This window comes from Notothenia coriiceps, unplaced genomic scaffold (assembly GCF_000735185.1).
Source record: "Notothenia coriiceps isolate Sejong01 unplaced genomic scaffold, NC01 NC01_scaffold00026421, whole genome shotgun sequence".
NCBI lineage: Eukaryota > Metazoa > Chordata > Actinopteri > Perciformes > Nototheniidae > Notothenia > Notothenia coriiceps.
Genome location: NW_011359122.1, coordinates 974,369 through 991,819, shown reverse-complemented (window position 1 = coordinate 991,819; position 17,451 = coordinate 974,369). Strand labels below are relative to the sequence as shown.

The window sequence follows — 17,451 nt, the reverse complement described above, 5'->3', positions numbered from 1 at the left end:
CTGGTTAAAGACTTGTGGCGTTGTTTTATAGTTCCCCGGCAGTATACGACCACTCTACACAAAGTTCGATGTGCTGGATACCAAGCTAACCATAGCATTATCCATCTAGTTAAGGAGCTAGCTGCACTGCCTGCCTTCCGCCGAGGTGCACTTCCCCCACTCTCCCTCCAGCCGGCTAGCCGCAGCGTTAGTCCGGTACATAAAATGAAGCGACCATCAGCGTTTTGGGAAGCTGTGTGGCTGTTTGGATTTTGCTGATGTATGAGGAGACGATATTGTTTTTGTGAGGTGAGCTTGTTTTTATTATGGCCTCCTTCAACTTCTTGCAACAGACATACCTAAAGACATATCAACCCTGACCTTAGACCGGGTAATGTTAGCTCTGCTTCGGTAACACTTAGCTGTTAGCTTCAACCAAATGGAGGGGTCTACTTGCTGGAGAACTAGCTATGTTACCTGGGTGCTAACTTTACGTTGAAATATGTTTTACGCTGGCTGTGCCCAAGGTATGATAACAAGAGTAGCCGATTAACATTTTAGAAGTTCATTGGCGTGTGTATAAGATAGGGTGCATTTCTCGTAGTTTTGCCTCTTTGGGACACTTTGTTGCTACGTCACCATTGGTAGATGTTGGCTTTTCCGTTTCAACCTCTCGCCGGTGACACGGACACGGCTATTTGCTGGACGGAACCAACCCTTTGAAGTCGGTGTTTACATTGAGGAATAGTGCTTAGCTTTGCAGTTATTAAACTGTACAATCTTACTAGCTTCTGTCGAGGCGCTGAAAAATAAATAGCTGCTGCTTTGACTGACATTACAAAACAACAACACATACATTAAAGTTAATTTGTAGCGTTAACACTTTTAACGTTAACTTAGCTAGCATGGTGTTAAGACGGTAACTTGGCCATCATGTCATCCCTTTTGCTCTGATCAGTGCCAACTTCATTTTAGAGACAAAGCCGTTTCACTATGCTTATTATACGTGATGTAGCACAAGGTTTTTGTAAGACTTGGTTTTGACGTTAGTTTGTTGTCAAGAAGAGAGTGCGTTTCCAGTATTGCTGCCACTGAATGCGTTTGTTACAAAGATGTAACGTTAATGCTTCATAGAGAAATTAATTTGTCCATCAGCTGGGTTTGCATCATGGCGTTCACGGCTTATTTTGCCATATGCCAAAAAGCGTTTACATGTAGATCCAGACATGGTGTGTGTGTAGTCCAAAGGGTCAGTATGTTGCATATTACCTGGGGAGTTTTGGCTGGACATGCATCCAAAAAAAACTACTAAATGATTATGACAAAGATGCACTGTAATCGATTTGGTGTAATAAATAAATGCATTCTGAACTTCTGAAAAATAAATAATCTGTTCTATGGGTCCTCGGTTGGGATCTCCTTGCTGCTGCTTCTGTGATAATGAAAAGGAAACATGTCACAAAGTGTGTGTTGGCTCACGGGATGATTTCACATGTATGGTGGCACAGTTTCTTGTTGTTTTAAATAACAAAACAGTGCAATATTTTCAGCTAGATTTATATTTCTAAGCAACCGTCACATATATTGTCATGTGAGCCCATTTCATCAGGACATACAGCATGGCATCACTGACGGTTTTGTCGTCACCTATATTCTTTTGTGACATGAGATTTAAAGCTATATAAACACATATTGGCCATTCTGTGATATAGGCCTACTATGAGTAAAACACACCATTCCAATGGAAGCTGATCTGCTCATGTTTAATTGTGGTCTGTTAGTGGCGTTTACACGTTCAATAACATGACTGTATATTACTAACTATGTGAATAAAATTAAATGGTGATACAGCCAAGTCTTGCATAATTTATTTGACAGTATTATTTGATAATGTCGTGAATCTCACAGCGGAACCATGAAGCGACCGATAAATGTTTTGCACGAAAGAAGCTCCGCTGCAACAGGAAGTTCTCCATACGGAAGTTGTGTTTTCTTTGTGTATCCCGATTTATGGTTGTTTTATTTGGGGAAAACACCATTTTAGTTTTATCATTGTGTGCTTTTTCACGCTGCCGTTTCACCGATTTGGATTATGCATTGCCTGGTAAATGATAACTTTAATTGTTTAAGCGGTTTCCGAACGATCTCTGTCCTGTAACACTCGCGCTATTTTCATGAGTTTCAGAGGAAGCTCGGCTGCATTAGTGCTAGCGTTAGTCAGATTAACACAAGGAAATAATCTAAAGTGAGCACCCAACAGCCATGTTTCATCGGTTGCATTGTTTGTTCTAAATCTGTTTGAGAAAAGTGGTTTTGGATTGTTAGTGAGGCTACTGTATACTATGTTTTGGAAAAGAAAAATGCATTTTAGGAATGTATTTTCATGATGATAGACATATGTTGGCTAATGAAAAGGACATTTTATATTTCTAAGTAGTTCCACTTGGTTGTTTACTTTATGTGGGAGAAACTACCAATCATATGCCTTTTTAGTAATGCTTCTAACATAGATATTTTCCTCTACATTCATTGGTCAGTGATGGCACACTCATGTCTTGCATAGCCAGTTATGAGATAAAGGAACATTTGAGTTAAATTAATTAATTTCTAATAAACATTAACAAGTTGATTTTACTTCTGTTTCTGAATTGCAGATCTCTGTCAAGGAGGTCAACATCAATACGGGGGATGGACGAGCAGAAAACAAACTGCGATGAAAATGAATCTGAACCAACAGGTAATGCGTTATTCAAATGTCACCATTTCCAAACATCATCCACTATTAATGTACACTTTTCTGCTGGAAGATAAATAATTTGCCTTTGGACTTAAAGAGAAAGGCACAGGGCTGAGAACAAAATATATTTGAATTTGTACAAATCATTTATTAGAGGAGCTAATAGCAGGCAAATCAAATTGGGGTTAGTCAAATTCAATTATTCTCTTTCTTTTTCATTCCCTAGCTGATGATAATACCCCTACGAAGAAGCTTGTCTCCTCTGAGGAGGAGTCCAAAGCCCTTCCTGCTGCTGAGGACCTGTCTGGTGCTACCTCAGCCCCGTCCAGCACACCTGAGTAGGTTATAAATTCCTATCAAAAATGTTTAAGTCGATAGTCTATATGTCAACAAGCTACTCATTGTTGGCAAAACCAAAAATGGAATCTCTGATTGTATTTTTTTTTACTGTACAGTGGTAGCGTCCGAGCCTGTGCGCTCTGTAACTGTGTGGAGCGGAGCCTGCACGGCCAGCGGGAGCTGAGACACTTTGGGCCGTCTTCTGAACGGCCGACCCTCAAGCCATCAGCTTCCCTACTGCCACAGCCCGGAAATGATGACCTGTCTTCCATTGGATTTTCCGACTCCCCCTGTCTGGCATCGTTCTTTGACGACTCAGGTTGAAAACAAAACATTATTTTATTATATTTTGTTTATGTACAATAACAAATAACTTTCAGGAATCAAGCATATTATAGGTTCGAAATCGTTTAGAAATGCAGCACACAGGTGTAGAATTGGTGAAATAATGTTAGAGATGTCGCTGACGCTGTGCTTTATATTAAACAGGGGGCTGTTTGGTTCATCACTGGTGTGCTGCGTGGTCGGAGGGGGTGAAACAGGTGGAGGATGAGGAGCTGGAGAATGTGGATAAGGCCGTTATCTCAGGGACACAGCGGGTAAGTTCACTGTCCATTGGTTTTGATTATATAATATCAGGAGAGAATATAGGAATGAACAGGTTTCCTTAATAAATCTTTGTTTCCATTGGTTTGTTTAAGCTTTGCGAATACTGCAAAAGGCTGGGTGCAACCACTCGATGCCATGCTGAGGGCTGCTCGCGGTTCTACCACTTCCCCTGCTCGGCGGCCAGTGGATCCTTCCAGTCCATGAAGCAGCTGGTCCTCCTCTGTCCAGAGCACATAGACAAGGCGGAGGAGTTGGGTAAGAGAACCAGACATCCTTGTCCAAATTGTGATGTCTACTTGGTGCTTGCTCACAGCCAGGCTTATACTAGGCGTAGTATAGTGTTGTACTATAGGAGAAAATAAGGGGAAGTGTATACACTAACATTGTTGAATTTAGCAAGAGCTAAATTACTTGCAATAATAGCTATACTCTGTTCAGCTTGTCTGCTGATTTATATTTCTGCTAAAATACAACAGATTAATTATTGAATCAAAAACTGAAAGGAAATTATTATTGTATGTTCTTTTATTGAATCGATATAACTGATTCAATGGTTCGCCGAAAAAATAATTGTGGTTACATTTCTATTGGCAGTTTTATTCTGAATTTGGTTTCTTGTCTGTGAACTCTACATTTGAATGCCTTTGTGTAAATCACGTGTCGACTGCCTGCATATGCTGAAAGTTGAAAAAAGCGGACTTTGGGACATGTCATCTCTTGAATGTTGAATATTTTCAGGCTTATAGAAACAATACCTGCTTTGTGAAACAAAACACCAGGCCTCTATTCAAAAGTGGCTACTGGCTTACTATCTTGTGATTTTTGAGTTCATATGTATTTTAATTATTTTCTTTACAGCAGGTGAGGAGTCTTGGTGTGCAGTGTGTGACTCAGCGGGGGAGCTCACAGACTTGCTGTTCTGTACGGGTTGTGGCCTACATTATCATGCGGCCTGTCTAGAGATCGGTGCCACGCCTATCCAGCGGGCAGGATGGCAGTGCCCAGAGTGTAAAGTTTGCCAGACGTGCAGGTAACAAAAACAATTCTTAGATAGTGCCTGAATGTTTTTTATTATATTTCATCCTGTTTTTTGTTGTTGTTTTTTTTAGCTTTTTTTTAATTCTTTTTTTTAAAGATGAATGTCTTTATTATTCATTTATTTTAGGCAACCAGGTGAAGACTCCAAAATGTTGGTATGCGATGCCTGTGATAAGGGCTACCACACCTTCTGCCTCCAGCCAGCCATGGATTCTCTTCCCTCTGACCCATGGAAATGCAGAGTAAGTCACATTTGTCTTTCATCTTGGTACAAATACGTTCCTATACTTCCAAAATGTACCTAACCGAAGAAACCCCTTTTTTAAATCAGGATATTTAGGGCTTCTTTGACTACTCGGTTTACAATTTACACCTTTTTTGTCTGATTTTTCTCAGAGGTGTCGTGTGTGTACGGAGTGTGGTGTCCATGGACTGGGGCTGCCAGGTTCGGCCCAGTGGTTTGACAACTACGCCGTGTGTGAGGGCTGCCAGCGGCAACGCAGCTCTGTGTGTGGCGTGTGCAGCAAAGCTGCCAACACATCTGTCACTCTGCAGAGCTGCAGCACATGCCACAGGTTAGTTTGATGCAGAAGCAAAATAGTGTTCATTTATGCTGGCTCATCGCTCCTTGTCATACAATATTTCTCATGATCTCTTAATTGTCCTAGATCGGTGCACAGTGAATGTTCTTCACCGGGGGAGCTTCCAGAAGCAAAGTGCATTTGCCGGCTTTGCAAGGAGGGTCAGCTGCAGCCTGTCACTAAATCACACACAGCAGAGATACAAACCAGAGAGGCGTCTGAGGAGACTGTGGATTTGGTGGAGGCGACAATCCAAACAGATGCAGACATGGTGACAGAAGAGCACACAGACTCATCAGAGCTGGCACCAGGGCAGAAAGGTGCATTGGAGAAGGTTCAGGACGAGGCCACGACTGATAAAGAGACTCCCATGGTCCTGGGTAAGTCTGCATCATGCACATTAATGCATCTTGTTTGTGCACCTTGGTAAATAAGAAATACATTTTCTCTCTCTTATTCTTTCCAACTGCAGCACTTAAAGCAGTTCAGATTGTTTTTATATGATCGATGTTCTTGATTCTTCCAATGTTTTGGTTGTATCCACATGGTTGAATGCACTTATTGTAAATTGCTGTCGCTAAAACGTAAGCTAATTAAACGATTTGAAATGTCAGGCTGAGATGTGCTTCTAATGTTAACTACCTTTGGCTTCAGGGGTGGAGTCCGCAGTTGTTGAGACACCGGCCGTTGGGGAGAAGTTGAAGCAGGACGAGCTGCAAGGAGCAACAGAAGAATCGCCTTCTGAAGCTCCCGCTGTTCAGACTGAGGCCACAGGTAAACTTGTAACACACTGTAGACATTTTTTAATATGAACACAAAGCAGTAGTTTATTATCTGTATTATGGTGTGCCGTAACTAATGATATATTTGTAAATGTTTACACTAGTGACCACGCATTCCTTAATCTTAATTGTAGATTGTGCAACAAAAGAACAGAGGGCCTCTTGTCTACCTGCTGATGAAGAGAGGGTAACAGAGGCAGTCAGCCGTGGGACTAAAGACGCCCCCCCCCAGGCCCCTCCAGCAGAGACGCAGTCTGACAACCCGAAAGAAGAACCATCACCGGTGTCAGAGCAGGGTCCTGAAAACATGGAGGTGGAGAAGGAGGATAAGCAAGAAACCACTCCATCAGTGGAACAAGAAGTAACATCAGAGCCATTCAAAAATGGCTCCAAAGTCACGCACGTCCCACCACCATCCAGTAAGGGTCCACCAAAGTTACCATCCTCTCCTGCCTCTGTGGACAAAACGGAGCACTCCCCTGTGGATAATCGGCAAGAAAGAAGTCCATGCCCGGACCCTCAGTCTCCTTCTCCTCTTTCTATATCAGGAGACACACAAGAGGCCCTGTCGTGTATGGAAATGGAGCGGAGGTTACTACCTCACTCTGAGGAAGAGGATGATGATGACGAGTATGATGAGCAAATGAAAGGAGATGGACTTATTGAGGACATAAAGCGGGAGCCGGACGACCTGTCTTACCTGAGCCATGGAGACGAGAGCAGCAGCGGCTTTCTGGGCTCTCCAGGAGAACAAGACCCTCAGCTCTCCATGGAGCTCGGCCACTCGCACGCAGATAACCTGCTGTCTGAGACCGATGACTCGCTTCCCTTCGAGCCCCTCAGAGGCGACAGAGAGAAGGTGAAACGCAGAGGGTCCCCCGGCCGCTCGCGGGTCAAACAGGTTGGTCTTTCTTTACTCAAACAGCTGATGATGGTTTTAAATTAAGTTGTTTGTAGGACTTGACATTTAATTGGTTTAACTCTGCTTGTAGGGGCGAAGCAATAGTTTTCCTGGGAAGCGCAGACCCCGAGGAGGCGGTGGAGGGAGAGGGCGGGGTGGGAGGTCCCGCCTCAAAGCCATGGCTTCCTGCATCGACGCTTTCTTGGTGAGCTTTATGAGGTGGTCATAGTCACTCTTTTCATACTTTTGTTATTGATATTTTGATCTTTAACGGTTTATCCCCTTGTTCACAGCTAAGCATGACCACAGACACTGGAGTGAGTAAAGAGGAAGACGAGGAGGAAGACGACACCATGCAGAACACAGTGGTTCTTTTCTCAAACACTGATAAATTTGTCCTGCTCCAGGTACAGCTCTTATGTCATCTTTTTAATTACCCTGTGGCATAACTACAATTTCCACTTTCAAATGCACCGCAAATAGTCATCGTTTCCTCTTTGTTATGTTTTCCTTTCTTTCTAGGATATGTGTGTTGTGTGCGGCAGTTTTGGAAAGGGTTCAGAGGGGCAGTTGTTGGCTTGTGCTCAGTGTGCCCAGTGTTACCATCCTTACTGTGTGAACAGCAAAGTAAGCACAACATTTTCCTTTGTTTTTAATGTGTATTTTTTTCACAGTATTTATAAGAGTAAAATAATTAAACCTGATATTTCCTGTAGATCACCAAGACGATGCTCCGTAAGGGCTGGCGCTGTCTGGAATGTATTGTGTGTGAGATGTGTGGAAAGGCTTCGGATCCCTCTCGTCTGCTGCTGTGTGACGACTGTGATGTCAGCTATCACACCTACTGCTTGGACCCGCCCCTGCACAATGTCCCCAAGGGTGGTTGGAAGTGCAAATGGTAAGAGTAACGTTAACTGACAAAATGTCAACCGCAAAGTTCGGCTCTATTCAACTAATTTTAAGAACCAGTACTTTTTATTTTAATTGTATTTCTTCTGCCACCTGTCCATCATGAAACCAATCGGGAACATTTGCACTACGTCAATTGTACGTCAGTTTGCATGCTGACATCTCGGTCTAGTGAATTAAAACACTGCAGTCACTATTGACGGTGGCTAATACAAATTGCAGGACTGTGTCGCACTGGAGACGTTTGACCAATCAGCGGTCTGCACTGTTTAAATGTCTCCTGGTAAAAAAAAAGACTAGTTCAGTATCATGCAGTATAAATGCAGCATAAGAGCACACTGTTTCATTCAGCATGGTAGCTTTGAATAGGGCCAAATGGAAATGAATACATGTTAATTTGCATATTATGTAAAACACTCATGCCTCAGCCTGCATTAGCAATTCAGAGGCCCATCCCTATGCCTCTTGCTTCTGTAGCAACTGAAACAATATTGCAACACTCAAAATAGTTCCTCTACTTGTTTTCTGTCTTCAATCTTGCATATGAGCTTTATATTCAACACATAGTGCTTCACTACTTTTGTGCAGGTGTGTGTGCTGCGTCCAGTGTGGTTCAAACACCCCAGGTTTCCACTGTGAGTGGCAGAACAACTACACACACTGTGGCCCCTGTGCCAGCCTCGTCACTTGTCCAGTTTGCAGAGAGAACTTCATGGAGGAGGAGCTGCTGCTGCAGTGTCAGTACTGTGATCGGTGGGTGCTGCTCAGGAGAACCACACACACACACACACACACACACACACACACACACACACACACACACACACACACACACACACACACACACACACACACACACACACACACACACACAATAATGTGCCAATAAGAGCAACCATTTAGTCCTGTCCACACTGAGGTCATAGAGGGTTAGCAGGAGCAGCCCTCCAGNATCTTGTGGGAGTGCAGATCCCCTGTCCTCCACCAGGGGGTACTGCAGCACCCTCAGCACCCCTACTTCCCACGGCCCTGGGCCGGGGTTGGACGCTGCAGCTGCGTTGGTGCTGCTGTGACCGCCCAGCAGGCTGGAGCCAGCTAACGTGCTGACGGATGTCGTCCACCTGCTTTTGCTGCCGTCCACGTGCCCTAAAGCCTGGACGGGCCAATCGTCCACCTCGGCCACCACAGCGAGAGCGTCCGCTCTTCGCTTCCTGTCGGCCGAGGGGAGACAGGCNACACACACACACACACACACACACACAATAATGTGCCAATAAGAGCAACCATTTAGTCCTGTCCACACTGAGGTCATAGAGGGTTAGCAGGAGCAGCCCTCCAGATGACGTATAACGATACTAGTTAAACAAGACAGATGAACACACACACACACACACACACACAACTGAGGTATTCATGAGACCGCCACTAATGAAGACGAGCGGGGAATGGATTATTTATGTATTTTTCATATCATGAATTATTCCGTTACATCTTTGATTCGGGGTGTGATTTGTTAAGGAAAGTTTGTGCATCAACGTGTTTCTGTGTGCCTGTGCAGATGGCTCCATGCTGTCTGTGAGAGTTTGTACACAGAGGATGAGGTGGAACAAGCTTCTGATGAAGGCTTTGCATGCACATCCTGCAGCGTATATGTTCCAAAACCCGTGGGTAAGTTCCACAACGACACTATTTAGAAACTAAGATTGGAAGAATTTGCTTTGAAAAACCCTCATAGGATATTTTCTTGTTTACTGATGACATGAATCTTTTTTTTCTCTACCTGCCTTTGCTCGCTGTAGTAGAGTCAGCAATTATGGCTTCAATAAAGATCAAAGAGCCAGGTTAGTGGATTATGCTTACTAAGGTTTATAATCCCAAGCACATTTCCTATGGTCGTCCTTTGTTTGTTTTCTGTTACTCACTCATATTTACAAATGTCACTTTACAGAACCCCAGTTCTACCGGTTGGAGGGTGTGTGGCTGACAGAGTCGGGCATGTCCCTGCTTCGCAGCATCTCCATGTCTCCTCTGCACAAGAGACGGCAGCGCCGCTCACGTCTCGGCGCTCTGTGCTGTGAAGGAGGCTCTGATGGGATGGATCTGAGGGAGGGTGACGAAGGTTCGCACACTTAGTTCAATGGTGTATTCAAATGTTTGTTGGGTTCTGCTCCTTTTCAATGTCAGACTCAATTTGTTATCTTGTTTGTTAAGGATGTGGGGAGCCCATGGAATGTGAATCCAAAATGGAGAACCCTGGTAGCCCTGACAGAGAAGGAGGTGCAGACGTAGGCCCTGATGGCATGGCCGACTGCGATGGTGTCAAAGGAGGAGCAGAGGAGACTGAGGACAGCAAAAAAAGAAAGCGGAAACCTTACAGGCCTGGTAAGCTATCAAGAATTTGCCAAAAGACTTCAAACATCTACAAATGTCTTGAGTACCCACAATATATGAACAAATCATTATCTGTATGTTGTAACAGGAATTGGAGGCTTCATGGTGCGACAAAGGAAGTGTCACACACGGATGAAGAAAGAGTTTTTCGCCCAGCTTGCTGGAGAGACTACATTAGATGGACAGCCAATAGAGAGAACCATTGACGAGGGTTGGTGACAACTTTAGAATTTAATTACATCCAATACAAAAAATAAACACTTATGTATTCAGAAAACCCATTGATGTTTTTTTTTTGTAAATTCAGTTAAATTGTGAAACTGAATTGCATAATTATATGTGCAGGACCTCACCCTGACACAGATAACATCATGGATCCTAAACCAGTGGAGGGCGAGGAACAGGCCAAGAAGCGACGGGGACGGAAGAAGAGCAAACTTGAGGACATGTTTCCATCTTATCTCCAGGTTTAACTCTCTCTATGCCCAGTGTTTTAAACTGTTTTTAAACTTATTTTATCCAGTGAGATCATTTTGAAATGTTTGTACATTTTTCAGGAGGCTTTCTTTGGGAAGACACTTATAGACTTGGGTAAGAAAGCTGTGATGACACCTCCAGGGCAGAGGCCGGGCGCATGCCTGGTCCGACCTTCATTACCAGCACCGTCAGGGGTCAGAACTTCTGCCCCAGAGAGTGAGAACACTAACTTGACCTCTGACACCTGAACACTGCAAATCATTTGTGGGTGTGGATGCCATGAGCACCTTTTGTGACCTTTGTGTTTCTTTTACTAGATGAAGATCGTGTGGTGAAAGAATATTTTCTTATCAAGCAAGAGGGGGGTGATGGCCCCCAGGCTCAGGGAGAAGGTGCAGGTACGTTTCTGTTTGTTTGCTGCTGCTGGTTTAGTCTTAGTGTTGTAATTTCAGGTTGGTTTAAAATGATACATTTTTTGTTTAGGAGTTTCTGCACCGTCTTCATCACTGAAAGAACAGGCGTCAACTGATCCTCATGACTCTGATGCAGAAAAGAGTGAAGGTATTCCCACCTGAGGTTTCTTTGGTCTAACAGTATGCAACATCAACCAGTGGGGAGAATACCTGATGTAGCATCCTACCTTACATGCTGGTGTCCTTGTGTGACAGGTCTTCCGTTAGGGGTGGAAAGTCAGGACTCTGAGCAGTTCTTCAGGAAGGTTCTGGGATCGTCAGACGGCTCCTCTCTGGGGGGCATGAAGCCCATCTTGGAGGGCAGTAAGGGAGAACTCAATCGTAGCGCTTTGCCGCAGAGAGCTCTCCTCTCAGGTGTGTACAAGGACATGTCATCAGCCAGTCTTATGAATGAACAGATACACAGACAGTATAAAACCATATCTGTTGTTTGATTGTGTAAGGAGGATTATTTACAAAATGAATGTGAATCGTGGCTTGAGATGAATTTGAGCGTGCACCATCTCTAACAGGGTCCCTGCCCTCCGCTGGAATGATGGATGGTTTTCCTGGCCTCTCTCAGTCACCGTTCTTCGATATGCGGTGAGACCAATACTGCTTTTCCTAAGCATTTTATTTTACAACAATTTGTAACTGTTGCTGTAGATCGGTTTGAATTTATACACACACTTCATTTTTGACAGTGTCGTTAACACATTACAAGACAATAACTTATCATATGGTGTGCAGGGAGCGAGGAGGATTGTTCAGTCCAGATGGAAGTGAGGAAAGCGCCTGGGCCAATCCCTCTACCCCAGTAACCCCTTCCTCCCCACCCACCCCCACTGAGGGAGAAAGTGATGGGCTGTCCTACAACCAGCGCAGCCTCCAGCGGTGGGAGAAAGACGAGGAGCTGGGAGAACTCTCAACCATTTCCCCAGTGCTTTATGCCAATACCAACTTTCCCACTCTCAGACAGGACTACCCAGGTAAGAGAGGATGAAATAATAATATATACACAGTCTATAAGAGGACAAAACAGACCTTTCGCTTTTTTCAAAGTAAGTTTTATATCTCCGTTATATATTGGGCAGCTGTTAAATATTTCTCCTGTCACAGACTGGGCTAATCGCTGTAAACAAATCATGAAGGTCTGGAGGAAGGTGTCAGCTGCTGACAAGGTTCCATATCTGGTGAGTTCTGTTTTGATTGCTTTTTAGTTAAATATATAATATAGTAAAAAAATGTTTTATCTCTTTATCAAATCAACAATTGTTTCCTGCGGTTCTAGTGTTGTGCATTTTCCCAAATGGTTATCATAGACCTTGAGTTCTTGTTATTCTGTTTGAATTGTCCCTAATGGCTTATTGTACCTTCACCTTCTATACATAAAGCCTTGAGTGAAAAATGACCAAATACAGAAATAAAGGAAACTGTAACTCAAATGTTTACATTTCTGCTGGGTATTACTACATTTAGTGAGATCATCCGTAGGGAGGCGTGTGGTGCAGTGGGTAGTGCGTTTGGATCAGGGGGTCACAGGTTCAAACCCCACTGCAGTCAGCATGTCGTTGTGTCCCTGAGACACTTCACCCCAAATTGCTCCTGTGGGGATTGTCCACAGTATTGAGTATGTAAGTCGCTTTGGATAAAAGCGTCTAACAAGTAACAGTATTAGTATCAGTAATATTGACATGTAAGTAAAAGTATATCTGCATTTAAAGGTGTATTGATCACGGCTCTCAACATGGCTGACTCTTTGACAAGTAGCTAACTTTGCTAACAGCAAAATACAACTTCATTCTCTGCTCAGGATGACATCACTGCACTATAACTTAACATGGCCCATTTTTACATGCTGATTTATAATAATGCGTGTTTTTGTTATGCACACGTTAAAATGATATTCATAATATTGAAACAATCTCATGACTTTTTGCAGCAAAAGGCCAAAGATAACCGAGCAGCTCAGAGGATCAACAAGGCGCAGAAGGTGACTAAAGCTGAAGAATCCTTGTTCTTTTTCAAAGTAGATGCGTGGTTTGATACCTTTCCTTCAGTGGTGGTGCATATCATTCATGCTTCCTCTGTACTCTCCTCTTCCCACAGCAGGCGGAGAGTCAGGTGTGCAGGCCTATCAAGACGGAGGGAGTGCGTGTGAAGACGGAACGGCCCAGTTTGCACCTCCAGATCCCTCCACCTTCAGGCTCTACATCCATCTCTTCCCAGCCCAGCTCAGCAGAGAGTCCATTTCCCTTCCCTCCAGATTCAGGATCCTCCTCTGTCTTTTTCTCAGACGGGCCTCTAAGGACTCCGGGTTCGGCTGAAATCCGGACAGATCCCTTGGCCAAGCTTCCTCCTCAGTCGCCTCATTCTCACTCTCACCCAACCACACCGTTCCCCCCCAGCCCTTTACAGGCCTCTTCCTCAGGTTATTCCGCTTCCGGCCCACAGGGTCCTCCTCAGGGACGGCCAGCCAGTCTTGGCCCCTTTGACATGCAACCAGGAACTCCTGGAACCCCCAGACGGGCTCAGCAGGTTGACCCCTACTTCAGATCACAGCTGCAGCAGCAACAGGGTCATCTACCACAATCACAGCAAGGCTCCCAGGAGTCACTCGGACATCCAGAGAGTCCTCATTCGAGATGTTCAGGGCTTGGGGAGTCGCCAATATTCTCACCACCCCACAACACCCATTACGGAGACCCTTTCAGGAACCAGCAAGGGATGGGCCGGCCTGAATATGGTTCATCCCCGTCGCCCTCTGCAGTGGCTTCCTCCCCTGCAGGGCAGTACAGGGCTGATATGAGCGCCCCCTCTCCACGCTCCTCTGCTGGGAGGCCTGATCTATCCACTGGCTCTCCTGCTGGGATGCTGGACTCGGGGGATGGTTTGTTCAAGGCACCTATGACCCCACGAATGCACCAAGGGGAGGTGCATCCTGGAGCATCTCCAGGACACCCCTCTGAAGGCTACAGGCAGTCTCCTTCTCACTCTTTCTCTGACCCCCACGCCCAGTCACCACTGACTCCCAGGCCGCAGTCAGCCGACAATTGTCCTCTCGGGCCCCAGAGACATCCTGTTGCTCAACAGGAAATGTGCCCTCGAGTGCCCTCCAGCCCAAATTCACAGGGCAGCTCTCAGTCTCCCCACACTCCCGGGGGCCTCTCCAATGATGCTTACTCTGTCCATTCCCCTGCTACGCCTCGTTTCCAATCCCCGGACCCTTGTTCTCAGCCACCTTCAAGGCCACAATCTAGAGACCCTTTTGCTACTCTCCACAAACCCCCTCGCCCCCCTTCTGTTGCCCCAGAGGGAACAGCAAGTTACAAAGGCTCACCCAATCCTCACCAGCCACCTCAACCACATCCCACCAACAGTTCCATAGGGGACCCTCTCTCTGGTAAACCGTCAGCACCTCTTACTTTCAGTCGCAGCCCCAGCACGGGAGGCTTCCAAATGACCCAACAGCAGAGTCAGATGTTACAGGGTCAGCTTCAGCAACAACAGCCACAAACTCTACAGACAGACGGCTTTGGCTCCAGGGGGCCAAATCTCTCCGGATCTCAAGATCTGATGGCTGTCCGCCCTCCAGATGCACATCAGCAGCCTGCTCTGCCAAGCACTCCAGAAATGCCTGACATTTCAGCAGTTCAGGACCCTGCCTTAGTTGGCCTCAGCCCCTCTGAGCTAGAGAAGCACCGACAGGTATGAACATATTAGCCATTAACAATCATGCTCTGCACTTTTCAGGTGTGTTTCTAATCAATTCTTATTATGTTTTTTTTTTTTTTTTCAGCGACTCAGACTACGGGAATTCTTAATCAGACAAAAACTGCAGAGAAACACCATCAGACAAGAGAAGGAGGCTGCTGCAGCGGCTGCTGCTGCTGGCAGTGGATCCCCTGGCTGGCCTGGAGGAGAGATGGGAGCCTTTCAACAAGACAAGGCCCACAGAGCACCGCCACCTTATCCACAGGTATGCACCTTACGAATATGCTGTAGACTTCAGATACCTTTGAATGTCACTCATTTGAATTGCACCACTTTATAGCCCAGGATGTACTTTGACCTCTCTGATGTTAGTGAAAGATGGTCAGATGAGTGCCTTGCATTGTAGCTCGCATCCATTTATGTGTGAGAGTGGGCAGCACATTCTAATGAGGTTTGGATAAAAGTGTTCTATAAACGAACAAAAGGAATGTTACATCTGCCTCTTTTTGCCATCATTACTTCCTTTAGGATCGTGTTGCCGCTGCTACTGCTCAGGCTTCTATGACAACAAAGATGCCTATGACTGGAGCCATGGGGGTCATTCGCCCTCCACCCACAGGAACCCCTGCCATCATGGACCCTAATGCACTAAGGTAACCACGTCACCCATGTAGATTTACAATATGCCGAATCACAATGTTTTCACTTTGCAAAAAAGAAAATTCAAGAAATGTTAAAACGTTAACATATTTTCTCTTCTGTGTGTTTCTGTCATTTAGGCAACCAGGGCCCCCCAGACCACAGGGCATGTTTGTTCGTCAACCGTTCCCTCCTCAGTGGCAGGGCCAGGCTCAAGGCCCAAGGAGGTTCCCCCAGCCCGGCATGGAGGCCATGGGCATAAGACACAATCTCAACCCTGCTGTCAACATGCAGGGTATGGAAGGCATGGGTAACCCTCATGCCATGATGCCAGGACATGGAGGAGAGACCATGCAGTCAATGGGTCAAGGGCCTCCACCACAGTTCATTGAATTGAGACACAACTCACAAAGACTACCCCTACGACCTCAGTTTATGCCCCGTGTACCCCAGCCGAGACAACGGCACTTTGTCCCTCAGCAAGAGATGGCAGCATCTTTTGTTCAGCAACATCCAATGGGTCAAGCTGGTGGCATTCAAACTGACGGGGGCAGCAACTCGCATCTTAGGTTACAGCAGGGTGGACTTCCAGCTTTAATGCCTCAGTCAACAGGCCCAATAACACAGCATCCCCACCTGCAACACCAGGCAGCTACTTCCAATACAAGCATTCCTAGCACTGAGCAGCATCATCTCCAACAACCAAGCCTGGTCACACACTCCCAGCCTGCAACAGCAGTGAGTAATGAGGAGCTGCCAGAACCTGACCTTGAAGGCCTTGGGGATGCCCCAGGGGATGGAGGTGTGGATGATGAGGATGATATGGCTCTGGACTTGGACCCTGACAAGGGAGATGATGACTTGGGCAACTTGGACAACCTGGAGACCAATGATCCACATTTAGACGACCTGCTTAACAGTGACGAGTTTGACCTGCTGGCTTACGCTGACCCTGAACTGGACCAAGGAGACCCGAAAGATGTCTTCTCAGACCAGCTCCGGTTAGTGGAAGCAGAGAGTGAAGCACCTGCATCTTCCTCTGGATCTGCACATGTTAAAGTGGAAGTAAAAGCCAAGTTGGAGCCAGGGCAGAAGTGTCTCACAACAGTTGCTGGCACTGCAAGAGGGTCTGCTACTCAACTGCCACCCTCTGCAGACATATGTGATATCTCCAAGGTCAAAATAGAGGACAGAGGTATGACTCAGACGCATCCAGGACACACTGTGGTAAAAGATGAATTTGGAGAGGCTGTGTCAATGCTTCTTGGTGGGAACACGCCATCTTCCAAGTCTGCACAACCAGATAACCAGTCAGCTTCACTCAGTTCTGTTCGGTTAGGGGGACTTCAGTACCCCCTCCCAGGACAAGCTGGTGGATTGCCTTTTCCTTCAGCTGCTTCACATTCAAATATGAATGATGATCCACTGGGTCTGCCTGATGTAGGTGGACAGCACTCCCCTGCTGTAGATTTGGCAAAGGTAGAGAGCTCTTTAGATGGTGAGCTGCCCCTTCTTATACAGGATCTGCTGGAGCATGAGAAGAAAGAACTACAGAAGCAACAACAACAGCAGCAGCAGCAGCAGCAGCAGCAGCAACAACAACAACAACAACAACAACAACAACTACAACTACAACAGCAGCAGCAGCAGCATCTCAGCTCCCTCCACCAGGGAGGCATGGCGCCTCATTTTCCTGGCATCTCAAGTCAACAACAGCCGCACCCTCAGACTCCGGGCCAGATAATGCTGCCACACCACCATCGTCCACCACCACAGGGAATGATGGCTCAGCCAGGGATGGTACCCCGTGCCCCGCACATGATGCAGCAACAACAGCAGCAGCAGCAGCAGCAGCTGCAGCAGCAGCAAAGACTTATGGGAACTGGAATGGCCCCTCCCATGA

The 17,451-nt window shown here is 45.9% G+C and overlaps 1 protein-coding gene across 1 annotated transcript in view; it reads left to right on the top strand.

Moving 5' to 3' along the window:
• The window catches only part of kmt2d (lysine (K)-specific methyltransferase 2D), a 31,529-nt gene continuing 14,078 nt past the window's right edge, over positions 1–17,451 (top strand). The window contains exons 1-35 of the mRNA XM_010784518.1: positions 1–288; positions 2,634–2,716; positions 2,943–3,054; positions 3,172–3,374; positions 3,545–3,654; positions 3,757–3,919; positions 4,523–4,694; positions 4,830–4,944; positions 5,099–5,277; positions 5,371–5,663; positions 5,938–6,057; positions 6,200–6,966; positions 7,058–7,171; positions 7,260–7,373; positions 7,489–7,593; positions 7,683–7,864; positions 8,464–8,628; positions 9,434–9,543; positions 9,675–9,716; positions 9,824–9,994; positions 10,087–10,257; positions 10,355–10,477; positions 10,612–10,733; positions 10,824–10,959; positions 11,061–11,141; positions 11,227–11,304; positions 11,412–11,570; positions 11,729–11,798; positions 11,946–12,184; positions 12,315–12,388; positions 13,138–13,188; positions 13,305–14,903; positions 14,995–15,174; positions 15,438–15,562; positions 15,689–17,449. Of these exons, the coding sequence (XP_010782820.1) occupies positions 2,668–2,716; positions 2,943–3,054; positions 3,172–3,374; positions 3,545–3,654; positions 3,757–3,919; positions 4,523–4,694; positions 4,830–4,944; positions 5,099–5,277; positions 5,371–5,663; positions 5,938–6,057; positions 6,200–6,966; positions 7,058–7,171; positions 7,260–7,373; positions 7,489–7,593; positions 7,683–7,864; positions 8,464–8,628; positions 9,434–9,543; positions 9,675–9,716; positions 9,824–9,994; positions 10,087–10,257; positions 10,355–10,477; positions 10,612–10,733; positions 10,824–10,959; positions 11,061–11,141; positions 11,227–11,304; positions 11,412–11,570; positions 11,729–11,798; positions 11,946–12,184; positions 12,315–12,388; positions 13,138–13,188; positions 13,305–14,903; positions 14,995–15,174; positions 15,438–15,562; positions 15,689–17,449 (8,255 nt within the window). The 5' untranslated portion in view covers positions 1–288; positions 2,634–2,667. The remainder of the gene's footprint in view (positions 289–2,633; positions 2,717–2,942; positions 3,055–3,171; positions 3,375–3,544; positions 3,655–3,756; positions 3,920–4,522; positions 4,695–4,829; positions 4,945–5,098; positions 5,278–5,370; positions 5,664–5,937; positions 6,058–6,199; positions 6,967–7,057; positions 7,172–7,259; positions 7,374–7,488; positions 7,594–7,682; positions 7,865–8,463; positions 8,629–9,433; positions 9,544–9,674; positions 9,717–9,823; positions 9,995–10,086; positions 10,258–10,354; positions 10,478–10,611; positions 10,734–10,823; positions 10,960–11,060; positions 11,142–11,226; positions 11,305–11,411; positions 11,571–11,728; positions 11,799–11,945; positions 12,185–12,314; positions 12,389–13,137; positions 13,189–13,304; positions 14,904–14,994; positions 15,175–15,437; positions 15,563–15,688; positions 17,450–17,451) is intronic.